Genomic DNA, 27,227 nt, shown 5'->3' with positions numbered 1-27,227 from the left:
AGAGTCAGACGCTAAACCGACTGAGCTACCCAGGAGCCCCTACATTTATTATTATTTTTTTTAATTAAGGCAAAAAGCACTTTGGCCTGTGGATGAACTGCCACTTAGGACCATTTCCTTGAGAAACTAGGGAGCAAAAGTTTGTATTTGTGTTTTTTTAGTACCGATCTCTCTTTTTAATAGCAGTTCTATGCCAAAGTAAAACTTTGACAGCATAAGGACACTAAATTAATTTCAGTGAATTTTAATTTTCACTACACTTTAGTGAAATCTTAATTTTCTTTCTCTAGGGTACTCAATTTCTATATTATGTTTCTTTTCTTTTTTTTTTAACTTTTTAAAAAAGATTTTATTTATTTGACAGAGAGAGAGAGCACAAGCAGGGGGAGTGAGAGAGGGAGAAGCAGGCTCCCTGCTGAGCAGGGAACCCTATGCAGGGCTCAATCCCAGGACCCTGAGATTATGACTGAGCCAAAGGCAGACACTTAACCAAATGAGCCACCCAGGTGCCCCATATATTATGCTTTCTTCTATGAAATTAATTCTATAATATGCCCCCACAATCTCCCCAAAGATATATTCCCTTTCCAGTGTGCATCAGCAGTGAATCCTGCCAAAGAAACATCTGGTCAAACCTGGAAATCTGATTTTATAGTGAAGTACTCACGTATGGTATTCTCAAGAAAAGTACCTTAAGAATTCCTAAGATGTTATAAACTACTCATCAGAAGTTGAGATATGTTTGGTGATCACATTAGTCTATTTTGCTGTGAAAATAATCATTGCCAAATGAAAATGTTAAGAAAAACAACCCTCAAACCTCATTTAGGGATGGCAGAGGACATGGGTAAATGCCCAATTATAATTCGCTCCATGGACAAACAGCTTCCAGTTGGTATCACAGTGTGTTCCTGAAAATTAAGTCACTAAGCAAACCTCCCTCCCAGAATAATATCACAAGGGACCTTTAGCACACCAAAAAAAAAAAAAAAAAAAAATCCTTTTACGCCTTTTGTACCTACTATATTTAAAATTTTGAGCAGAAGGATAGAATTCATATATATAATAATAAAAAGACTAACACAAAATAAGCTTAAATATGGGTACTCTGCCCAATAAAAATTATTTTCTAAACTAAGTCCTACAAAATGAGCAGATTACACAAGGGGATCAGCATATTGATATTCATTATACACAGAACTGCAAAATGCAACTTGACTAGTGTGGGGGTTTTGGGGTCCTAAAATTAACATATGCATTTTAACCACCGTTAAATAACTCAGTAATACCTTTTTTTGTCTTCTGATAATCTAGGAAAGTTTTCAAGGGAATGATTTGGATGTCTTAAGTCTCTGTAAAAACTGCCCAATGGTCCTTCTCTCTCAGTACATTTCCAGTTACTAAGCTGACACTTTCAAATGCATCCCACTTTCCCTGGAGGTCCACTAAACAGAGAAAACAGTCAGTAAATGTGTGTTGGGGTGGTGCTTCTGGCCCCAGAAAGCATCATTAAATAGGAAGCACATCGCTTTTCCCCTCACTTGTCCATCCAGCTGCTGCTCCAAAGCACCGATGCCCAGCAATGACCCCAGGAAACAGGAGCTCATTTTTTTGGGTTATCCTTCCTCCTATTTAACTGTCAGCCAACTCTTTCCACACTTCCCCAGTCAGGCTCTGCTGCCCTACTAAATACAAGTGAAGTTACCACCACCTTTTCTCTATGGGACCTTGTTGGACCTGTGCCTTTCACAAAAACCAAAATCCAGGTACCCATGCTTCCCTCTACCTTCCCCATATTTTCCTGACAAAATTTAACACCGCAAGGGACCTACACTATGCCCCTCGAAATGCCCTTTATGCCATTCATGTCTATTATGTTCAAAATTTTGAACAGAAGAATATATTCAAATACCTAGAACATCATGTGATGGGACATAAAACTGCACATGCAGTCATCAAAGTCAAACACATAAAGATTCTAGAAAATGCTTATATCTTGTATGCATGAACATGCTATGACCACTATGACGTGTTTGTTTTCTTAATATATGCATATGACTTAAAAGACTAAGAGGACAGACACCAAAATGTCACCAGTGATTATGACTGAGCAGTGGAATTATGGGTAATTTGCTCTATTATTTGTTGGTTTACATTGTTTCCAAGTTTGCTACAGTATAATTATAAAATGAGTAAATTTTTAATAGTAATTTTACAGCTGTTAAACAGAAAATAGACATGACCCTTAACAACTTCTCCTGGATTTTGGAAGGTGGCTAATATGTAACAGAATCCATTCATATTTCCCTCACAATCCAAGAAATCTGTTACTAGGTTAGTCAACTAGACTCTACAAGGACTAACATCACAGTAGCTCTTGTGAAAAGTGCTATGACAAGAGCCATCTGACGGTGAATGTCATGATCTCCTATAAGAAGAGTACGAGGAGCTTGTTCTTGCTTTTATTTGCAGAATGTGAAGCTTGAAACTGGAAAGAGAGGCCTATAATGAAAATTACTGAGTGTCAGCAGCTGGAATGATTATACTTTGTATTACCACCACCGAACTGTAATAAACCTGAAACTGACACATCTCAGTTTCTTAGAATTTCACTGTTTTTGTGATTTACGCAGAAGAATACATAGTATAAAAGACGATGTCTTTCTGTGACAGGTGGGAGGTAGAGAAGGAAGAGTATTAGTGCTCACTTGGGGCAGTTGGGGAGCAACTAAAAGGACTCTCTTGGCATTTCACAATACCTTGAACACCAGGCTACAATCCAAGAGACCAGAATGGCATTCCTGTTTGGTTATAGCAAGCTGTGTGATCTTGTTCAAGTTACGTAATCTCCCTGATGTCTCAATTTCCTCTTCCATAACCTTACCTATTGGAGAAAATTCCTGTTAAATCTCAAAAAAAGACTAAGTGACAAACAGTAACGCTATAAATGATCTCTTATTTTTTTAGTGATCAGACATTTCATTTAACAAGCTCCTCTTCTAAAATGCAGTATGTTCAGGGGTGCCTGCGGAGCTCAGTCAGTTGAGCCTCTGGCTCGTAATTTCAGCTCAGGTCATGATCTCCCAGGTGATCTCCAGCCCCAGGGTGGGCTCCAGGCTTGGGGGGGGGGTTGTCTGCTTGAGTTCTCTCCCTCTGCTCCTCCCCCATTTCGCGCTCACTTGCTCTCTCTCAAATTAATAAATCTTGGGGCGCCTGGGTGGCTCAGTTGGTTAAACAGCTGCCTTCGGCTCAGGTCATGATCCCAGGGTCCTGGGATCGAGCCCTGCATTGGGCTCCCTGCTCGGCGGAGAGCCTGCTTCTCCCTTTCCCTCTGCCTGCCACTCTGCCTACTTGTGCTCTCTCTCTGTCAAATAAATAAATAAATAATATCTTTAAAAAAAATTAATAAATCGTTTTGGGGCGCCTGGGTGGCTCAGTCGTTAAGTGTCTGCCTTCGGCTCAGGTCACGATCCCAGGGTCCTGGGATCGAGCCCCACATCAGGCTCCCTGCTCGGCGGGGAGCCTGCTTCTCCCTCTCCCACTCCCCCCTGCTTGTGTTCCCTCTCCCTGTGTCTCTCTCTGTCAAATAAATAAAATATTAAAATAAATAAATAAATAAATAAATAAACAAATATTTTTAAAAATACAATAGGGGCACCTGGGTGTATTTTGTATACAAATATATATACAAATATATACACTTAACCACCCAGGTGGTTAAGTGTCTGCCTTGGGCTCAGGTCATGATCTCAGAGTCCTGGGTTCAAGCCCCGCATCAGGCTCCCTGCTCAGCGGGGAGCCTGCTTCTCCCTCTCCTCCCAGCTTGTGCTCCTCTCTCGTGATCTCTGTTGCTATCTCTCAAATAAATAAAATCTTTAAAAAAAATAAAATAAAATGCAGTATGTTGGTCTGAGTTCAGCCCATGACACATTCATGTAACAGTGTGAACCACTTTAAACAGGTGACAAATCACACCCTTTTCCATGTGGGTCATGGCTTAGCAGGGAAAGAGCAAGGATTATGGAGCATGGGTATTCCATAGGAGGGCACTGGGGGATGGGTCGCCAGTGTGATGAGTTCAGAACTCCAGAAGGTAGCGTGGAGTACCCCGGTGACTGGAAGCCATTAGAGAAGAAGTTCTCAACCAGGAAGGATTTTGCTCCTCTTCCCCAGGGCACATCTAACAAGTTCTTGAGACATTTTTGGTTGTCATTAACTGGGAGAGGATCCTACTGACATCTAGTAGGTAGAAGCCAGGGATGCTGCTAAACAGCCTACCATACACAGGAGAGCCGCTACGACAAAGAGCAATCCTGCCTTAAATGTCACTAGTGCTGAGGTTGAAAATCCCTGCTCTAGAGATAAGGAAGTGGGGAAAGAAAGAGTGAGGCAGGAAAAATCAAATTTTACCTCCTCTGCAAATCCCCTTAAGAGTCCAGTTGGCACTAACTGCTAGTCCTTTAGACCAAAAACTTTTCTCCTAGACTTATGAGTTGCCAACACTTCTAGTTTTAAATCACAGACTTAGGGGGCACCTGGGTGGCTCAGTCGTTAAGCATCTGCCTTCAGCTCAGGTCATGATCCCAGAGTCCTGGGATTGAGTCCCGCATCAGGCTCCCTGCTCTGCAGGAAGCCTGCTTCTCCCTCTCCCACTCCCCCTGCTTGTGTTCCCTCTCTCGCTGTCTCTCTGTCAAATAAATAAATAAAATCTTTAAAAAAAAAAATAAAAATAAAAAAAATAAATCACAGACTTAGGGTGACAGAAATCTGGTTTCTCAATTTTTCATCTCCTCCTTTTAAAATTGTAAGAACCCCATCTGTTGGCAGATGTAATGGTACTCTATGGCCATCACATTAATGGAAAGTGAGACCTTAATTTTAAGGTGTCCAGGAAAGATTATACTAAAATGTGATCAGAAGAAAAAAATTCTAAACTGACTCAGGAATCTCATGCAATATGCATCTCCTTTTGTCTGCACTATTTCTTATCAGGAAAAAAAAGAACAGAAATCAAGAATCATGCAAAGAAAAATACGGCTTTTTCCAATGACTCTAAGTGGTTTAGCAGCATTATTAGAGAATGTGAAAAATATGTCCTTAAAAATAACCTCATAGCCAGTCTTCCTCCAGTTTGAAGGAAGTGAACACCAAAAAGCCCCGGGAAAATAAAGGGCTCACCTTGGACTTCACAGTGGCTCCGTAGCAGGTCACTGTACCCTGGACCATTGGTGAAGAAATGATGCTAGGAGCTGAATAATCCTACAAGTGTTTTTCTACTGCCTAGGCATTTTGTCTGCTAAGAGGCAGAGAAATGTAACCTTCACAGATCCGAAGATGGTGGGGGATTGAAACTCTTCATTTCAGTCAAGTGAATGCAGAGTCAGCTTTTAGAAAAAGGAGGACAGGTCACCTCATTTTGATGCAATGTGAACAAGACTTCTCTTTTAACAGAGCAGCAATCAGACTGTGAAGCCTTCTTTTCAGTACCCCCGTGGGGTCCAGGGTTCAGTAATTCCAAGGAAATGAATCACAAGCAGCAATCGAGAGCTGTCAAAACATCTGTTTGCAAAGCCCAAGGGGAAAAGAACAATGATGGCATCTCTGGCTGGATCAGAAGGTACTGGAACTGTATTTCTGTCCAGGCAACTCCGTAGCAATCCACCCATGGTGACTGTATCTGGACATACTCTATGGGATGGAGCTGAGAACCCGGGGAAAGGAAAGATTGGTGTGTGAGCAAGGAGACAAGATTGGGAAGAGAAACTGAGTAGGCCGTGTCAATTACTACTGCTCCGGGTGAAGATGTAATAAATATCTGGCAGTTAACAAAAGACCTACTGGCACTTCTCAACCCTTGGGTTCTCTTCCCCCTTGACAAGAAATTTATGGGCTTAATGAACCTCAGGGCAGGTCACAGACACAGTTCTTTAGTGAGGAAGAATCCCAACCCACTGTTTTCCCTGCTTTATTATCTCGGGACACGGTTACATTAAAAGGCAGGCAAGGTCAGATTAAAGGGTGGTTCAGCCAAGAACCACCTCCCCATGCACAGGAGTGCCTTCTCCATTCTGTGCAGGCTCATCCTCAACATTGGCCAGTATGGGCAAGAGCAGGAATGGAGCCCCCCGTACTACATGTCTACGGATGTAAAAGTTCCAAACTGAGCTAATAATCTGTTAAATCAAGTACGTGTTTTATCCTAATTTGACAAATGTACTCTGATAACAACATGCAAGACAGTTTCAAATTCATAACTTGCAGACTCCTCAGAGTCCCACCCCACAATGTGGTGTCAAGGAGACAGCACTCACAGGGGCTGCATTCCATCTATCCTCCCCACTCATGCTCAGGCTCACACTTGAGCCCACACACCTCACCTCTGTCCTTCTCTTTGCCATCAGCCACATCTGACCATTCCTCAGTGGAGCCCTACCCTTCAGAGCCTGGAAGCAGGCTCAGGACTGTTAGGGCAAGGAATTCTAAGGTCCCAGATATCCAAAACATGGTCTAAAACAGAAGCTGGTCAATTTGTCCTGTAAAGAGCCTATTTTTTGAGCCAATACTTTAGGCTTTACAGGCCATACTCTCTGCCACAGCTACTGAACTCTGCATCGAATGCAAACAGTCACAGAGAATATATAAATGAATGACTGTGGCTGTGTTCCCCAGAAAACTTTTATCTATAAACATAGTGGGCCAGTTTGCTGGTGCCTGGTGAACGAGGCACTGGGTATAGGCTAAGGAGGACACAGCCCGTTGGACCTGCATATTCCCTGAAGCATGTAAAGGGGAGCACCTAGAGGAGAACCAGAGTGGGCCCTCTAGAACTGTCCGATACTGGAGCCACCAGCCACACGTGGCAATGGAACACTTAAAATGCGGTGGCTGGCCCAAATTGAGATGGACTCTACGTGCAAAATACTCACAAGATTTCAAAAAGTAATGGTCATGCCCAAAGGTCTGTAGCTAGGCAAAATTGAGTTGCTAACCCACACACACCTCCGCCTCCCAACCTTCATGCAACTGTGATTTTTTTCAAAGCCCTCCAAGAACTCTTACAGACCCAGTGTTGGCCGCACAAAAGTGACCCACCTGGACAAGATCTGAGTCAGTCCTGCTCCAATTTGAATCCAAAAAAGATAACTCTCCAGAATATAATAAATTAAACACCAAGTCTGTACACCACCTTTGGTGTAACTGATAAATCATTGTAATTTCTCTTGTTGCCAGCTTTTTAAAAGTTATTTCTGATGTCAGAAAATTCCCAGGAACCCCCAAAAATTAAGTATCCTCTTGGGTTTTATTATGAAAGCTCTCCCTTTAGAAATATAAAACTCTGGGGTGCCTGGGTGGCTCAGTCGTTGGGCATCTGCCTTCGGCTCAGGTCATGATCCCAGGGTCCTGGGATCGAGCCCCACATCGGGCTCCCTGCTCGGCAGGAGGCCTGCTTCTCCCTCTCCCACTCCCCTTACTTGTGTTCCCTCTCTCGCTGTGTCTCTCTGTCAAATAAATAAATAAAATCTTTTATAATTAAAAAAAGAAAAAGAAATATAAAACTCTGATGGCTGTATTCGTGTTGTCTCTTTCTTCTGTCTTAAAAGAAAAATCTGGCTGATCATAGTCTTTGGATTTATAGGACCTTCTACTCTCACATGAAATTTATACTCCAGTGAAACATTACCCTTTGGGAAGGTGCCCATTTGACAATAATTCACAAACATCAGCAGGTGCAATCAGACCAAAAAGAAAGACGACAGGATCCAGAAAAATAAAACTTTGCTTTGATCGATATTTCAAACACCTATTGCATGACTAGTTCAGTAAATACACAAATGAGCCTGTCAAACCCAACTCAATTATTGGACACCCCTGCTGTTTGCATCACATTGCTCATCTTGATCTAAAAAAAAGAAAGAAGAAAAAAGAAAAAAAATCTAAAAACAAAAACCAAACAATCTGTCTTTCATTTTGTGACTATGTGCATTGAGGAAATGAAGTGTGACGAGCTGAAATAATGACAGTGTAGACAGGGGAAAGGAAAGAGCTCAAGCATTTATAAAAACTTAAAATCAGGTGAAGTCAAGAGTTGAGGCCAGGGTTCGAGAATCAGTCTATAAAAAAAAAACAAAAACATTTTTCATATAAAATGGCAGACATTGACTGTTGTCCAGTAAATCTGTGTTCTCTCTTCTACAGCACTTTGCTAGACCTCATTTACCAGCCTCCCTTGCGGGGACAGGGGACACATTTGTGTTGGGGCCAATTGCATAGGCAGAGTCATGTGCTATCTTTGCCCTGAAACCTCTAGCAAGATCCACCAGGTTCACTCTCTCTTCTCTCTCCAGTGGGGACACTATGAGACCCCAGAAGATGATCAAGTCTTTACACCAGGAGTTGCCAAACTTCTTCTATAAAGGGCAGACAGAACATATTTAGACGTTGCAGGCCACATGGTCTCAGTCATAAACACTCAACCTGCCATCAGAGAATGAAAGCAGCCACAGACCATAGGTAAACAAATGGGCATGGCTATGTGCCAATCAAACCATGAATGATGGACACAGAAACTTGAGTTGCATATAATTTTCATGTGTCACGGGATGCCTGGGGGTGGCTCAGTCGGTTAAGCGTCTGCCTTCGGCTCAGGTCATGATCCCGGGGTCCTGGGATCGAGCCCCGCATTAGGCTCCCTGCTCAGTGGGGAGCCTGCTTCTCCCTCTACCTGCAGCTCCCCCAGCTTGTGCTCTGTCTCTCTCTCTCTCAAACAAATAAATAAAATCTTTAAAAAAAAATCTTCATGTGTCAGAAGATATTATTCTTCTGTTATTTTTAAACCATTTAAACATCAGAAAAATGTAAAAACTGTGCTTAGCCCAGAGGCCGTAGTTGGCCCTGCTAGACTGGAAGATCAGGCAGAGGTCCCTGTAAGACTGTGCGGAGACTCTTCTCTGCCAACCCCACAGCCCCGCCATTGGACAATGACAGGAGTAAGAAATAGGTTTTCTCTGAGCCTGTTGGAATACCCTGCCTAATACGTAAGTAATTGCAGAATCTTGACCATGGTGAAAAGAACAGATACCATACAAGCTGTTTCAGAAGAGAATAAAGGCTTCCCTTGGAGTAACACGCATGTCCCCATCCGGGTCCTTGTGCCAAACTTCAACATCCAGATTTTCCTGAAGATAAAGCCTGTTCACAATTTTTAAGCAGGCAGTTGCTTTTTTTATTTGTCTCCGGCCTCTTTCCCCTCCCCTTTTTAACATGTAGCAAGGATAATCTGATAGGACACCTCCCCCAAGTGTTTTTGAGACAATTCCTACCAGTGACCAATTTCTAAACGATAGATACCTGAGAACAGAGAAGGTACAATTGCATTCTTGGCAATGGTGTCAATTCTGACCTACCATGATATACGGATGGCACATAATTCAGTTACAATGACATACAAATAAGTCAGTTTCTTTTCTGCAAGAGACCGTTTCATGCAATTTGGAAAATCCTGTTCCTAAAAGCATTATTCCACCACCCAAAAACTACTCAAAAAAGACACTGTAATTAAGTCCTCTAACATTCCTGGTTTTACAGTCTATAACTGCACAGCTCATGTTAAAGGAATATTTAAGGACAGTAAAGGTAGACAGAAAAGATTAATAAAAATATTTATAGTCAGTCTGAAGGCTATAGACTATATCATCTGAGAGCATACACATGGCTTTCCGAAGAGGAATTCTTTTATGTAAATGTGAATGATTCTATTATACTGATTTTTTTAATATGTAAACTTTCTCTATTTGAGAGGTCAAGAGATATAAAAGTAACTTTAGGATGATAAAGTACAAATATATCATGGCCGAACAGTGATCATACTTTTAAATTATGTATTGTGACAGATAATAAAGGACACTTAACGTTTTTTGGAAAAATTTTATCCACAGTTTATAGCAGACTACAGATCACTTTTTTTTTAAGGCCTAAACTTGGGGTGTCTGGGTGGCTCAGTTAGTTAAGCATCCAACTCTTGATTTCAGCTCAGGTCATGATCTCAGGGTTCTGGGATCAAGCCCCACAAGGGCTCAGCGCTCAGCCTGGAATCTGCTTGAGATTCTCCCTCTCCCTCTCTGCCCCTCCCCCTGCTCGGACTCTCTCTCTCTTTCTTTCTAGAATAAATAAATAAAATCTTTACAAAATTAAATTAAATTAAATTATAGGGCTAACCTTGGGGGGCCTGGCTGGCTCAGTCAATGGAGCACAGCCACTCTTGATTTCTGGGTCGTGAGTTTGAACCCCACATTGGGCATAGAGCCTACTTAAAAAATAAAAGGCCTAACCTTGTACTGCTAGGGTTGGCAAGTTGTTTTTTTTTTTTTTTTTTAAAGGCTACATAGTAAATCCTTTTAGCCTTGTGGGCCATTGTATCTCTGTGGCAGCTATTGGACTCTGCTGTTACTAGGCAAAATCAAGCACAGGCAGTGTATAATGTGGGCCTATGGCTGTGACCCAGTAGAACTTGCTTTATAAAAACGGGCCCCTGCCCTTGCTATCGTTTGTCAACTCTTGTTGTACTGATTCCCAGTGGTAACCTAAAAGACTATATTAAAATAGTTGCCCCACCTCTCATACCATTGGTATTTCGGAAGAAAATTCTAAGGACCATAAATATTAGGAAATACATAATGATATACTTTCATTGTCTCACCAGTTTCTGGAAATTTGGGTCAAGTCATTACCCCTCTGCAAAAATAAACTTTCAAAAAGATTTTTCAAAAACAGGAGAATGGTGGAGCGCCTGGGTGGCTCAGATGGTTAAGCGTCTGCCTTCAGCTCAGGGCATGATCTCAGGGTCCTGGGATCAAGCCCCATATCAGGCTCCTGGCTCAGCGAGGAGTCTGCTTCTCCCTCTCCCTCTGCCTCTCTCCCCTGCTCATATTCCCTCCCTCCCTCTCTCTATCTCTCTCTCTTGTCACATGAATAAAAAAAAACTAAAAAACAAACAAACAAAAAAACAGGAGAATGGTTTTTCCCTCTTGATTTTAATTTTAAGAGTAAATGATGTCTTGATTCAACTATCAATTTACAGGAAATACAAAGAACAAAGAAACTTGGTAAGCCCTGCCATGGAATTGCATCAGCAAACTCCAGAATGAGTAGAAATTCTACAGGATAAATGACCCAGTTTCTTAAAAAAAAACAAAACAAAAAACACACATTATAAGGAAAAAAGAGAGAGATGAGGAAACCTATAGATTAAAAGAAACTTTAGAGGCATATCAATCACCTATAATGGGTAGACCTTATTTGGATTCTCATTCAAATGAACAAGTTACAAAAAAGTACTTGAAACAATTCTACTTAGAAACAAACAAAAACCAAGAGGACTGTTGAGAACTAGATCAGGGTAAGTAAAAAACCTCAAGGAGAAAGCAGTAGTAGAAAATATTTTATGGAAAATTTTCCAGAAATCCTCAAGGTTAATATCTAAATGTAGCCTCTTTTGGAATTTAGCAAGTATGAAACTCATAATACAAAAAGTACCTAAAATATGTTGGCACCAAGAACTGAAATAGAATTTAATTGGCAATGTCTTCATAAACCTTCCTCCCCATAAATATGGAAGATATTTGTTCAAATGCTAAGAGCACTCCTAAAACAGCAAGACTGATTGCCAAAATCAAATACGGTATGAAATGATCCTTTTCTGGCAGACATTTCATTTATGATCAGGATGAATGGAGCATGTCTGAACACACCGCTTCATCTATTTTTTGACACAGCTGCAAAGCAAATACGAAAAACAGAACATATGCTAGAAAACTCTGATCTATACACTGGGAAAATGATGCAAAAATGTATTTCTTAGATGTAAAGACAAACTTCTAAAAATAATTTTTATTCTATCAGTCTATTATTATTAGAAGAAAAACTACCTAAGAAATGTCCACATATATATTCATTTTAGGAAATAAATTTAAACCCTTGTTCTTCTTTTGTGTAGATCAAAATTTCTCAGCCTCGGCACTATTCACATTTGGGGTCAGGTAATTCTTTGTTGTGGGGCTGCCCTGCCCTGTGTATGGTAGGATGTGTACTAGCATCCCTGGCCTTTACTTTCTAGATGCCAGGAGCAATACCCTTGTGCCCATTGTCACAACCCAAAAGGTCTCCAGGAATGGCCAAGTGTGGCCATTCTAACAACCAAGAGAAATAAATATCTGTCAACACTGCAATAAGCTAGGACCTCCAGACTTACAGAAACAGATGAGATTTCCTAAGCCATGACCATGACAAGGTAATGGTCTTCAGATTTCTTTTTTTTTTTTTAAGATTTTATTTATTTATTTGACAGACAGAGACACACAGCGAGAGAGGGAACACAAGGAGGGGGAGTGGGAGAGGGAGAAGCAGGCTTCCCGCTGAGCAGGGAGCCCGACACGGGGCTCGATGCCAGGACCCTGGGATCATGACCTGAGCCGAAGGCAGACGCTTAACGACTGAGCCACCCAGGCACCCCTGGTCTTCAGATTTCTAACGTATATATCTAAGCTCGTTGTCAAGCATTCTTTCCGATCAGATTGGTACATATTTAATTTGGGAGTTATTTCAGGCTCCAGCAGTACCAGTCAGTAAAAACCAAAACTTCCTCAAAAATGTGGATTTCATTTCATTTATAGAAAAACATATCGGCAAGACAAGGGCAGTGTCTCAAATGCATTTCAGAAAAAAAAAAATACTCATAAAGTGCCCAAAAAGATGACTGGAAATGCTCCTTTTCCTTTATTTTACTTTTTCTCACTTCTTAAAAACTATTTGCTCAGGGGTGCCTGGGTGGCTCAGCCAGTTAAGTGTCTGACTCTTAATCTTGGCTTAGGTTATGATCTCAAGCCCCGTGTCAAGGCTTCACACTCAGTGGGAATCCCGCTTGAGATGTACTCTCCCTCTGCCCCTCCCCCCACAAGGGCTCACGCGGCTCTCTCTCCAAAATAAAAATAAATAAATCTGTAAAAAATATATATTTGCTTAGGATTCAGATTATTTTTTTAAGATTTTATTTTTAAGTAATCTCTACATCCAATGTGTGGCTCAAATCTACAACCAAGATTGAGTCCCATGCTCCACTTCAGCCAGCCAGGTACCCCAGGATTCATGATTTAAATTTAAAGCACTTTTCCAATGAAATTATTTCAAATAATATATAAGTTATTTCAAATAATATATACAATATGCAAATTATATACAAATATATAAAGTAACAATTCCAATGAAATAATTTCTTCATTGCAAATTTTTCATTGTAATTTTTAATAGAAAAATATAGAAGATATATCCGTGAAGGGTTTTTTTTCTTTTTTGGTGCCAAATTTTCAGATGCAAAAATTACTTTTGAATTATCTCTCATTTCTACTTGCTTCTGATTTTTTTTAAACTTAGTTTTCTTAACTTCACTATATCATTTTTATAGTAGGATTATAAAAGTATACGTACATGAGGGCGCCTGGGTGGCTCAGTTGGTTAAGCGACTGCCTTCAGCTCAGGTCATGATCCTGGAGTCCCAGGATCGAGTCCCACATCGGGCTCCCTGCTCAGCGGGGAGTCTGCTTCTCCCTCTGACCCTCCCCCGTCTCATGCTCTCTCTATCTCATTCTCTCTCTCAAATAAATAAATAAAATCTTTAAAAAAAAAAAAAAGTATACGTACATGAGTTGTGGATACATGGTTGTATATTGTATCATTCTTCAGACTTGAACCACATTTTAAAAATATCTTTACTGAGTTATTTAAATAAAAGAATTTAAAATAAACATGTACACATCTACTCTTAGTGCCATAGTTTTTAGCACTTATTGGTGCCATAGTTTTTCTTCTTGTTTGTCTATATCTGATAAAAAGCCATGGTCCTTCTATGACTCTACTCTGACTTTCAAATATAGGTGTTCAGTAATGGCTCTAGATAAAATACAATACTGGATAAAAAGAACAATACTGAATACTGGATATAAAATACTACACTGAAATCTAAACACTGTCCTTTAATTTATACTTACTTTCATAATTACTGATGGTTTAATCTTCTAAAGCAGCTTAGTAGTACTAGTTACCTCATTAGTTATGCATGCCAAAATTTTTTTCCCTTTTTTCTGGTATAGAGAAAGCATGAATTTTAATATCTAAAAAAAGTCTTAGAGAGCGAGAGTCAGAATCTGTTTAGAAGCCCAGAGTGAGAAGTTTCTCCCGGCTACATGGGTAGGGAATTAGCTGGTGGGGATTTGGAGAGACTATCAATGGACACCTGGAAGGATGTTCAAGCCCCAAAGCAACAGCCAGTGGTAGAGGTGCAGAGAATGTCACCCGAGAAATGAAATAAAATCCAGGGATCCAATCACATGCAGAGATGTGCATGCAGAATTATGTACTTTTAAGGACTAAAAGATTGGTGGTTTTTGATGCTCGATGAAACAGAGAATTCAGAGGATTATCTTCGCTTGTATTTGGATTTGCCATTAATGTTGTATAGCTTTAAAAAAAAATAAAGATTTTATTTATTTACTTGAGAGAGAGAGAGAGAGAAAGAGAGAGCAGAGGGAGAGGGAGAAGCAGACCCCCGCTGAGCAGGGAGCCAGATGCAGGGCTCTATCCCAGGGCCCGGAGCGGGAGGCAGATGCTTAACTGACTGAGCCACCCAGGCGCCCAATATTGTATAGCTGTTTTTTTAAAGATTTTATTTATTTATTTTAGAGAGAGAGGGGAGGGGCAGCAGGAGAGAGAGAACCTCAAGCAGATTCCACGATGAGCCTGCAGCCTGATCCAGGGCTTGATCTCCCGACCCCGAGATCATGACCTGGGTGGAAATCAAGAGTCGGACACTTAACGGACTGAGCCACCCAGGCACCCCTATTGTACAGCTTCTGATTTGTGTGCTTATCTTTATGATTACAACTACGCACCCATGATTTCATTTTAAAATCCATCTTGTATTTAGCATCTATTAATAGTTTATAAAAAGGAAACGCTTTTGCTCAATTAAAAAAAATTTAAATAAAAATAAAGAAGTTCAGTTACCTGATGGTCAAAAACCAGATTACCTAAAATCTTCAGTAACCCTGGCCCCTATTTTGGTGGAAGGTCTCTCTTCCCACAGCAAAGGCATGGGGAAAGTCAGCTGCTATTAACTACAATTAAATTTAGTCTGTAAAAGGAGAGAATATTTCATCCTCTCTTTTCTCCTTGCTTTACCCTAATTTGTCCTTCAAGTCAGAACATATTATTTCATTCTCAAAGCCATTACCATCCTTATCGTCCCAAAGGGATGTGTAGTACCGAGCACATTTGGGCTCTCAATGGTCACCATTTGATTGACTAAATTCCACACTCTGATGCTGCACCCCTTTCCCAGCTTCCATTGTAGGGGAGGACAGTGTTTGCAGATGGAATGGCAATATAGGGATGTTAAAAGAACCCATTCAAACTCCTCCTATGTGTTATTAAGCCTGGTGTTTAGCAAGAGCACACAAAGGAAGAATGAATGAGTGAATCACAAGCAAATAATCAAAATCAGATAACAAGTTACTCTGCAGATGGCATTTCAAACAAGAATAGGGATGAATTCCCAGGAGTTTGATTAAAACTAAATGGAGAGGTTGGTTTTATTCCTGGTTTCTAGCTCTTCCCCAAGCAGTGTCCAATCCATTAGCAAGTTGTTAGCATGTTTTGTGGTTTTTTTTTTTTTCTCTTCCCAACTTTGTAATTGCTACTCCATTGCTTGGTCTGGTTTTCTAACACCCAATCCCACTGCTCCTAAAAGTGTTTTATATATATATAATTGCATTTTAAATTAAAGTGAATTATTTTAATTTTGTTTTGGATATTTCTTAACACCCCTGGAGATGGCTGGCAACATTCCAGGAGGCTGCAAATCAGTCACCAAAAAGTGCAGTAGGAGGAAAACCAAGAGTGTTGTTGAGTAGAATCATCTCTCAGTGGTATTTATGCACGTCTCTGCTCAAGCCAGAGCAAACGCTCAACAACCTGCTATATAACTTGTCTCGAACACTGGGTCATTTCTCACCTTCAGAATTGACTTTGGCTCATTTTGTAATTAATCTGTACTTCGAAGGTTCTAATGTAAGTTTTATATTGTAAAATGCCAACACAGCGATCTATCTTTAGCATGGTGCTCACACTCTCTTTGTCTCTTTACATGCACACATACACCCTCACATTCAGCCCTGATGTTAAAAGTATTCTCTGCCTAGCTCAGCTAGCTATGAAATCTACCAGTCCATTCTTGCGCATACTGATTCTTTTGCTGAACGCCATGGGGCCATTTACAAACTTAAATAAGGGAAGCACACATGTGCAGGAGCCAGCTAAGAAATAAATTAGTCAAGTATTTCATTTCCCACTGGATTATACAGAAGGAGAAAAATCAGAAGATAGTCACTTGGAAGAGGCAATTTAATCCACCAATATTTGAATAGTTGCTACAGTTCAAGAACTGTGTAAGCTATGTGGCAATGCAAAATGAATACAGCACAAGTCCTGCCTTCAAGAAGTTTCCCTGCCTTGTCTACATGGCCCACAGTTGTCTCTCTCCATTTCCAAATCTACCCCTGATCCTGGTCCTACTCTACCTGGCTCCAGCCACTGACTGCCTTCCCTGGAAGTTTCAGTAAAACCACATTGCTTACAGGTGCAAGCCAACTGCACACACTTGAACCTGGACTTCCCATTCAGTAACTTCACTGTTCACTTCCACTCATCACAGTGACCTCTGTGTCTGAGTCCTGAACTACAGTAGGAATAAATAATGGTTTTTGAAAAAAATGAAAGAAAATAATCCCATGGTGGGACATGGTTAGGGCTATGGTTATACAAAAAAATGACCAAATCAGAGTTTCAGGAAGCTTCAAACATAGCTCTCCAAATAGGGAGGGTTGACAGATAAAATATAGAATACCCAGTTAAATTTGAATCTCAGATAAACAATGAATATATTTTAGTATAAGTACATCCCAAATACTGCATGAGACATATTCCTACTAAAAAGAGAAGCTGTTCTTTGTTTACCTGAAATTCAAATTTAACTGAGCATCTTTCGTATTTTTATTTGTTAAATCTGACAACCTTACAAATATACCATTTTGAGAATGATTTGGGTTAAGGTATCTCAGTTTTGAATTAAAAGTAGTCCCTAGGAGGGTCACACCCTCATATCAATTATTTTATTTTTTAAAGTTTTATATAACTAATCTCTACCCCCAACGTGGGGCTCCAACTCACCCCGAGGTTAAGAGTGGCATGCCCTGGGCACCTGGGTGGCTCAGTCGTTAAGCGTCTGCCTTCGGCTCAGGTCAAGATCCCAGGAGCGTGGGATCGAGCCCCGCATTGGGCTCCCTGTTCAGCGGGGAGTCTGCTTCTCCCTCTGCCTGCCACTCCCCCTGCTTGTGTTCCCTCTCTCTCTGACAAATAAATAAATAAATTCTTTAAAAAAAAAAAAAAAAAGAGTGGCATGCCCTTCCAGCTGAGCCAGCCAGGGGCCCCTCCTCATATCAATTATTTTAAACAGTCCTTACCACGCATTAATGGCCTCAGAAAACTGGATTTGTGGTCGCCAGGCTGGCTCAGTCTGTGGAGCGTGCGACTCTTGATCTTGGGGTTGTGAGTTCAAGCCCCACGTTGGGTGCAGAGATTACCTAAATAAGTAAATATTCTTTTAAAAAAGAAAACTGGATTTGTGAGCAGGAACAAGAGATAGCGTAGGAGAATTTAGAGCCTGAAGCATTTATATCTTTAGTACTTCTTGACTACGTAGAATTTAGGATTATAAAACACATTCAGAGCCCCGCCCCCCCGGGCTGCCGGCGCGCGGGGCCCTACCTTCTGGGCTGCAGCCGCAGCGTGTGCCATTTATGCGGGGTGCGAGGCGGCCGCCAGAACCGCGCCGAACGACGGCGGCAGCAGCGCGCTGCGGGGCGCGCTCTCGGGCATCGGGGGCGGGCACTGCGGGGCGCGCTCTTGAGCGTCGGGGGCGGGCACTGCGGGGCGCGCTCTTGAGCGTCGGGGGCGGGCACTGCGGGGCGCGCTCTCGAGCGTCTGAGGCGACCGTTGAAAGGCGCGCTCTCGAGCGTCTGAGACGACCGTTGACAGGTGCGCTCTCGAGCGCCTCAGGCGACCGTTGAAAGGCGCGCTCTCGAGCGCCTCAGGCGACCGTTGAAAGGCGCGCTCTCGAGCGTTTGAGGCGACCGTTGCCAGGTGCGCTCTTGAGCCGTTTGAGGCGACCGTTACCAGGTGCGCTCTCCAGCGTCTGAGGCGACCGTTGCCAGGTGCGCTCTCGAGCGTCTGACGCGACTATTGAAAGGCGCGTTCTAGAGCGCCGGAGGCGACCGTTGAGGGGCAACACTCGAGAGGCGGCGGCGGCCCAGGGTGTCCCGTCGGTGCCGGTGCCGGCTCGGGGAAGAGGCGGTGGCGCTGCCAGCGGTGGCAAGGGTTGGCGGCGGAGACGACGGAGCGCGTCTGGGCCACGACCGGGGTCTGAGGCGCGCTGTCCACCCCCAGAAATGAAGCGCCAGACTTCATCAGGAACCTCAAAGCGTTCGTCCCAGGGGCTGCCCGTCCTGGCTGGCACGACTGCGTCCAACACTGACCTGGCAAGTCTTTTTGAGTGTCCGGTCTGCTTTGACTACGTGTTACCACCCATTCTTCAGTGTCATAGTGGCCATCTTGTGTGTACCACCTGTCGCCCGAAGCTCAAGTGTTGTCCGACCTGCCGGGGCCCTCTGGCATCCATTCGCAACTTAGCTATGGAGAAGGTGGCCAGTTCCGTACTGTTCCCGTGTAAACACGTCTCGTACGGATGTGAATTAACTCTGCCACACGCAGATAAAATAACCCACGAGAAGCTCTGTGAGTTTAGGCCTTACCTGTGCCCGTGTCCTGGGGCATTCTGTAAATGGCAAGGCTCTGTGGATGCCGTCATGCCCCATCTGATGCATCAGCACGACTCCATCACGTCCCTAAAGGGAGAAGATATCGTGTTCCTGGCTACCGACATTAACCTCCCCGGGGCCGTGGACTGGGTGATGACGCAGTCCTGTTTTGGCGTTCATTTCTTACTAGTCTTGGAGAAGCAAGAGAAGTACAACGGTCACCAGCAGTTCTTCGCGATCGTCCAGCTGATAGGAACACAAAAGCAAGCTGAAAAGTTCGCCTATCGTCTTGAGCTCAACAGTCCCAGGCGGCGGCTGACTTGGGAAGCGACCCCGCGCTCCATTCACGACGGAATCGCCACAGTCATCATGAACAGTGACTGCTTAGTCTTTGATACCAGCGTTGCACAGTTTTTTGCGGAAAACGGCAACTTGGGCATCAGTGTAACCATTTCCACGTGTTGAAATGGCAAGCCCGCGTTTTCTGGCCACTGTTTAAAACCATTGCGGTCAATTTCAGAGAATACGGCACCCATTTTTGTCTGTCAACCTGAAAGTTTTGATAGGTCTAGACGCATGAGGTCAATAAAAGGAAAAGCTGTTAAATACAGAAAACAGTTGCATGTAGTAACACTAATATATTTAAAAATACGTCGACAGTAAACCACTTAAAATATACATATAGGTGTATATATATATACACACACACCCAACATAGGCATCTCTTGTATTAAGAAAGGAAGCTTTGTTAAATAATTCTGAATTTGTGTTGCAGATTGAGTGTACTGTTGAAAAATACTGGGTTTTGTCTGTGTGCCCGACAGTTGGGTGTGTGTGTGTGTGTGTGTGTGTGTGTGGTTTGTTTTTTTCCTTTAACCAACAAGCCATGTTGAGTGGTCTTGGACCACTGCTTTTCCCCTTTGTGGGTGGGTCAGTACATAGTGCTGCTGTGTGTGTGTATTTGCTAATTTTTATTAATTCTAGTTTTTCATTAAATTTGACTTTCTTCTCTGTAGTTCAGGTTTTTCCTCACTTTTTTTTTTGGTGACTTTTTTAAAGTTAGTGTCTTTCTGATATGCATAGTTGTTTATGGTAAAGCTTATACATAGGTGTTCAATACATATTTCCTTTTCTCCCATTAATCAGTTTATTAGAAATATTTTAGGCAGCAGCTCTTTCTGCCCATGGGCCCTGTCCCTGTGTTTTAATGAAACCACCATTTTGCACCAAAAAAGAAAAAAGAAAAGAAGAAAAAGAAAAAACAAAACCCCCCAAAAAACAACAAAAAAACAAAAAGAAAAAACAAAACCAAAACCAAAAAACAAAAACAAAAAAACAAAAAAAAGACAACCAAAAAACAGAAAAAAGAAAAAAACAAAAAGAAAAAACCAAAAAACAAAAAAAACCAAAAAGAATAAAAACCAAAAAAACAAAAAACAAAAAACAAAAGAAAAAAGAAAAAAGAAAAGAAAAAACAAAAACAAAAGAAAAAAACAAAAAAAGAAAAAGAAAAAAGGAAAAAGAAAAAAAAAGGAAAAGAAAAAAGAAAAAAATAGAAATATTTTACATTCAACTCTTTTGAGAAGATATGAGTTCCAGAAAGGAAAGGTAACAGCAGAAGAATTATCAGAAGCTATTTAAAGCAGCTGTAAGATGGTCTCTGTCTATCTGTCTGTCTCTCTCTCTTTTTCTCCAGTTGAGTCATACCTTTGAACTTATTCTTTGACAGGTTAGGGAATACTGTTTTTTTTTTAATTCCAGAAAAGAAAATCTGGTGGGTTTTTTTTCTTCCAAATATCTTAGACAAATCACATGTTTAAAATTTGTTTTTGGGATGCCTGGGTGGCTCAGTAGGTTAAGCATTCAGCTCAGGTCATGATCCCAGCATCCTGGGATTGAGTCCTGCATCGGGATCCAGTCCTGCATCGGGGTCCAGTCCTGCATCGGGATCCAGTCCTGCATCGGGGTCCAGTCCTGCATCGGGGTCCAGTCCTGCATCGGGATCCAGTCCTGCATCAGGCTCCTTGCTCAGCAGGGAGCCTGCTTCTCCCTCTGCCTGCTGTTCCCCCTGCTCGTACTCTCACTCTCTCTCCCTCCCTCCCTCTCTCTCTAGAAATAAATAAAATCTTTTAAAAAATAAAATAAAATTTGTTTTTGTATTTATTGGTTTTGCAGAAGAAGGCATCGTCTTACACAGTATTTGTAATCAAAAGCAAATCATTTGTTTAAAAAGCAATTTGCAAAAAAATGTTTTTGTTCTTTTATAATTCTCATTAAAAGAATATCTGGCAAATTAAAAAAAAAAAAAACCACATTCAGAAAGTAAAAATGGGCCACTGAAAGTAAAATAGGAGAGACTGGGAAACAATGGAGAATTTTGGTGAGGGTCCTGGTAGTGGCTGGGGTCCTGTTGAATATTATTTCTGGGTTTACATGGACTCCCTGCAACTTGTGAAATTGCATTCTTCTTTCTGCAGGAAACCTGGACTTAACTTCATACAGAATTTGAATGGCCTGTGCACTCACTTATACCTCCTACTATACCGTTAGCTCCATGAAGGCAAGGAATCTTTCATTGTGGTGTCCCAGAGCCCAGCTCAGCCCTGATTCTATGGTGGGTGAGCATAAAAATTTACTCCCTCTTGTGGTTGACTGAGTTGATAGGTCTGGATTTAATTCAAAGGCTGCACAGCTCAACATAATCTAGTTCACAGATGATTCCAACATTGTTCCCTTCCTGCCCCAATCCCACCCAACAGGGGTGTTTGCCAATCTAATCTCCCTATGTTCCCTTGGGTACCAAAGTATCAGAAAGGAGAGAGAAGCAGAAAAAAAAAAAAAAAAAAAAAAAGGCAGATCTACTCCCCTGTGACCTTCTTCAATGGGTTTTCCTCTCGTTATTCTCTCTCCTTTGACTTAGGCTGGGTCCTTATGGGTGGCAATACATCTCTGTTTGCTTGGAACAACTCTGGTTTATGTCTGTTGTCCCACGGTAATTATTAATGGCCCTCCTTTTACTCTCAGAAATGCCCTGGGTTAGATGGTCATCCCACTCACAACACTCAAGAACTCATGTTAAGTAGGAAGGTGCTATAGAAATAACCAAAAGAGCACACAAATGTTTGTCCTCAGAATGGCCATGACAAAGACATTCACGCTGGTTAATCAGTGCTCTACTCAAGAACGAGAAACCAGAATTAACAAGACTCATAAGATGGGGAGTACTGGGGTTTTTAATCTCATCTGTTGGCTCCCAATGCCGGTGAAAAGCCTAGCTGCACAGAATAATCATTTAGGCTCCAGGAGCTTTCAAAGCATACAGAATCACATTCCTCCCCCTACACTAGGAGGCTCTTATCTAGCAAATCTGGGTAGGGCTAAGAAATCTACATTTTTTTTAAAGTTCACCCAAATGAGTCTTCCAGAAACTGAGGCTCATAAATATTAAGTAAGGTTCTACTGCGGCCTCAAGATTGAAACAGAAACCTCCCTATCTCCCTGACTTGAATGCATGATAAAACAGAAAAGGGAAATACGTTACTGGGGGATAAAACTTATCCACAACACAATTGTAGCCACTGTGACATTAATCACAATATCCCATGTGATTATGTGATAGCTCCTGACAGAATACCTCCTACCAATTCCACCAGCTTGGTTTTATCTCACTTCCTGTTTAAGAGAGAACTTCAAAATGAGCAGCGGTCATGCATAAAGTTTGATAGATGATTTATGCAAACAAGAGATAAAAAAACTAATTTATCTTCCACTAAACATAATGAAAAACACCCAATAAATCCACCAATTGATCAAGCTTTCTAAGCATGAAAACCAAGGCTAGTCTCCAAGTCTTAACTACATTCTTAATATTTTACCTGGCAACAAAGACAACATCATAAAAACCCCACACAGACCCAAGAAAAAAAGACAGTCTTATCCAATGGTGACCAACCTTGTGTCCCACAAAGTCAAGGAATTCACAAATGACTGTCAACCAAGTTTTAATATTCCATAAACCTGTTGTAAAAATGGGAATGTACCCCAATAAGGCAGCTCAAGCTCTGTGAAAGGCCAAGCATGTTTGCCCTTCACCAGAATCCTATCAACTTCATGTGGTAACTGGTTTCTTAAAAGCTCAGATGAACTTCTCGTGTCACTATCGGAAATTCTAGATCATGTCTGGTGGACTAGAGCTTCTCACTAGTGAGGACTGCAATGCAGTGCCAGGATTGAAAGAGTTTAAGTTTGTAACTGACCTTAGTTAGATACAAGCAACAAGTATAACAACAGGTATTGCTGAAAAGCTCTTAAATAACCTGGAAGTTTCCTGTATTATTTATTACTACTTCAGCTGTGACAGTGCTATCATGTTACCATAAAGCAGTTTCTGCGATGCGCTCTCCCAAACATTGGTGCCATGAGATTTTCGTGAATGTTATGCAAAAAGAGGATCCTGTGATCAGGTGAATTTAGCAAAAGTCGGTTTAAACAAAGTTCAAGAGCATCCTTAAAGGCAGGATAACTAAGAGTCTGAATACACAGGCACCCCCCCAGACACCGATCTTTTCATTTAATGCTGACAACATCCCTAGGAGGTCGTAAGTACCATTCCAACCCAGGCTGGCTGATGCCATAGGTAATGCACGGGCCCACCACCCCACATGCACTGAACCCGAGGACAGCACACCACTTCAGCCCAGCCAGGTTTCATCTTCATTTGCCATTCCTCTCGCTTACGTCATTATACTATCTTCGCTGTCCACACCTGTAAAAGGGAGCTTGCTTGTGAAATGCTACAGGATGCTCTCATTCCGGGCCAGAGAGCGAGGCTCTTTCTTGTCCACATGTCTTCAGGTAACACTACTCCAGAGAATCCCACCCATTGAAATGTTGCTAGCTAGCTCTGCATAAAAGCCCAGCTGCTGTCACAAAGCTACACCTGAGTTATCTTTGTTGTTGTTCCATTCTCAGTTAAGCTATGGAAATCAAAAGGCAGGAGGGCAGGAAAAACTTTCCATTCAGACCTGAATTACATCAGGATTTTAGAGCACGCAGAGCCCTTAGAGAAAGTTGCTACTGATTAAATATTAGCTTCACCATTATGTAAAGTGCCATCAGGATGGCCATCTATCCTTCCTTAGTTTTGGTTAAACAATTTTGGGCCAATTTATGACAAACAGTGAGGCAGGTCTGCCCTCATCTTATTTGCCATAATCGCTCCTTCTATTTCCTCTTCCCTTGGGTACATTAGTGCTCACTTATACACACAAACTTGCTGTTAATAAAAATGATTTATGTGCCAAGTAAGATTTTATTCCTTCCATCAAATGTTTACTTAAGGAGGCTTTATTGCATAAAATACTATCCTTACTCAGTGCACAAACAGATTTATCTTTCTAAACTCATTTCCTTTCTTTCCATACTTCAAATCTTAAAACTGTTGTGGGGATTTTATTTAGCAATAGAATTCTAACTTAGCATATTGTTTGTTTCATATATAGGATCTTTAAGAAAGGAGAAGTTATTACTGTTACTGTTAGAGGCTTGCAAACTGGCACAGCTGCTTTCTCAAGATGTACACAAAGGATGGTTTATTCAAAGACTATCTCTGCTAGAGCAGGGCCTATACAGATTGGAAATGGACATTTCCTAACTGGTACGAATTTAGAAAACAAAGAGGTAATACATATTAAAATGAATTTAAAAACTTATGTCCTTTATGCCAGTAATACTATTCATAGATATTCATCCTAGGGGAGTAATTCCAAGTAAGCAAAATAAAAACTCTCTCAACAGAGGAGCAAACTAAATCACAAAAGGCATTTGCAGTCCCCCACTTGCCAACAGAGACTTTTGGATAAAGATCAGAAGGAAACACAAGAAAGGAAATTATGTCGCTGTCAGGATGGTGAAGAAACAGGATACACAGATGACCCTTACACAACACGGGTTTGAACTGCACGGGGCCACTTACACATGGATTTTTTTTTTTTTTTTTAGTAAATACAGTACTGTGAATATATTTTCTCTTCCTTATGATTTTAATAACATTTTCTTCTCTCTAGCTTATTTTAAGAATACAGTATATAATATATATCACATACAAAATAGTGTTAATTGGCTGTCTGGTCATTGGTAAGTCTTCTCGTCAACAGTAGGCTATTAAATTTTGGGGGGCAGTCCACAGTTGTAAACAAGGGCGTCTGATTGGCTTAGTCGGTGGAGTATGCGACTCTTGATCTCAGGGTTGTGAGTTCTAGTCCATACTAAGACTTCTATTCTATGCCCGTGTACATAGTCACTTTATTCGTAATAGGTAATTACTGAAAACAATTCAATTGTCCAATATCTGGTGAATCAACAAAATGTAGTACATTCCTACAATAGAATACCACTAAGCAATAAAAAGGAACAAAACACTCATATGTGAAACAACATAGTTGACCACCAAGTGTTTAATGAGTAAGCTTAAGGGTTTCACAAAGATAAGAAAGACAACTACCAATTTCAAATGTCAAAGAGCTATGGTTAAGAAAGAAAGCAAAGTGGAGAAATTTATCTTGTGATCTAAAGACACAACTAGTGCATACCTGGACATTCTTCAGGAGCCCAGAACCCATCAGGATTAATGTTCATTCCCATAAAATTAATATGGTATTCGGGACATGTTTGACAAACGAGTTGTCCCTAGAAATTCACATTATTTTACCTTTTCTAAATTGCCAGCCATCCACAACTCCATCTAATAGTATTCAAGTAATCATTAACATAAATATATATCTATTTGGGAATGAATTTAATTTCTAAAGAAAATTAAACAAAAGATAAAAAAAGAAGAATTAAGTTATAAAGTATGTAAGCTTTTGGGGCGCCTGGCTGGCTCAGTCAGTGGAGCATGCAACTCTTGATCCTGGGTACAGAGATTACTTAAAAATAAAATCTTTAAATAAGAAAGAAGCAAAGCAAGCAAGCAAGGTTTTATTTAATCTGTCACACCCATAGATAAGCATAGAAAGTATCATTATTTGGACCATGAGATTCCATTCTAGATTATAAACTTAACTATAATGGAGAAAATATTACGTTAACCACCCTGATTCACTTCCTGGAAACAAAGGACACATTTCCCAGTACCCTTTGCAGTTAGGCTGAGGTCCACATGTCATCGTTCTGACCAATGAAATGTGATAGAAAGAGATTTAAGCTACTTCTAAACCTTGGGCGGCTGGGTGGCTCAGTCGATTGGGCATCTGCCTTCAGCTTGGGTCATGATCCTGGGTTCCTGGGATCAAGCCCCACGTTTGGCTCCCTGCTCAGTGGGGAGCCTGCTTCTCCCTCTCCCTCTGCTGCTCCCCCTGCTTGTACTTTCTCTCAAGCTCTCGATCAAATAAATGGAATCTTAAAAAAAAAAAAAAAAAAAAAAAAAAGCTACTTCTAAACCTGAACTCTGAAAAATCCTATATATTAGGGGTGCCTGGCTGGTTCAGTCAGTGGAGACTCTTGATCTCGGCGTTGTGGGTCGAACCCCACATTGGGTGTAGAGATTACTGAAAAAACAAAAGAAAATGTTAAAAAAATAAAAATCCTATGTGTTAGCTACACTTACTGGGGATGGGGGTGGATAAAAGACTGGAAAAGGAAACAAAAGGTGTGTTTTAAGCTTTGTTTCTTAATCTGGTTAGTTAAAAGGTGTGCTCAGTTGTAAAAATCCATTTAGCTGCACACTCATGATGGTGCTTCTCTCTGTATGTTTGTTATAGTTCAATAACAAACTTATGGAACATGATTTTCCATGCCTCTTCCCCTTCCATGGCCACATCGGACACCACACGTTTTTGTTAAGCAAGTTGCACGACAGACACAGTCCCAGTAGAGCGCCTAGGCTAACGTCATCTACTTGGTCACAGTCCGCCTCCACAGAGGGCGTGGTACCAAGGAATACTAGTACTAGTGGCCTTTAAGATGCAACCATAAAGCTTTATGACAGTATTTCTAAAACAATGGTGCATGGACCATTGTATCAGAAGCATCCGGGCTGTTTGATTAAAATTCAGATATTCCACAGCAGAATTTCTAAGAAGGATCAATGGGAAGCCGATTTTCTTAATACTGAGTTCCCCAGGTGATTATTATGCATACAAAAACTTGAGAACTATTATTATAGTGTGATGACAAAAGTCACAATAGCTGACAAATACTAAACTATTGTTTTACAATAGTTTCCTACTATTTCCTACTATTTCCTACTATTTCCTACTATTCTAGGGGGCACCTGGGTGGCTTAGTTGGTTAAGCATCCAACTTCGG

The 27,227-nt window shown here is 41.2% G+C and overlaps 2 protein-coding genes and 1 pseudogene across 5 annotated transcripts in view; 2 read left to right on the top strand and 1 right to left on the bottom strand.

Moving 5' to 3' along the window:
• Positions 1 to 27,227, bottom strand: part of FRMPD4 (FERM and PDZ domain containing 4) — an 836,952-nt gene that overhangs the window by 436,092 nt on the left and 373,633 nt on the right. The gene's annotated exons all lie outside the window — the stretch shown is intronic.
• Positions 13,618 to 14,570, top strand: LOC116623777 (annotated as a pseudogene).
• Positions 18,094 to 19,580, top strand: LOC116623776 (E3 ubiquitin-protein ligase Siah1-like). Its single transcript, XM_032391214.1, has one exon. It carries the CDS (start codon positions 18,552 to 18,554, stop codon positions 19,383 to 19,385), a length of 834 nt encoding a protein of 277 aa, XP_032247105.1. The 5' UTR covers positions 18,094 to 18,551; the 3' UTR covers positions 19,386 to 19,580.

Source organism: Phoca vitulina, unplaced genomic scaffold (genome assembly GCF_004348235.1).
Source record: "Phoca vitulina isolate PV1807 unplaced genomic scaffold, GSC_HSeal_1.0 scaffold60, whole genome shotgun sequence".
In the NCBI taxonomy this organism is placed as follows: domain Eukaryota; kingdom Metazoa; phylum Chordata; class Mammalia; order Carnivora; family Phocidae; genus Phoca; species Phoca vitulina.
Note: the sequence above shows the minus strand (reverse complement) of the source record. Positions and strands in the feature narration are given on the sequence as shown.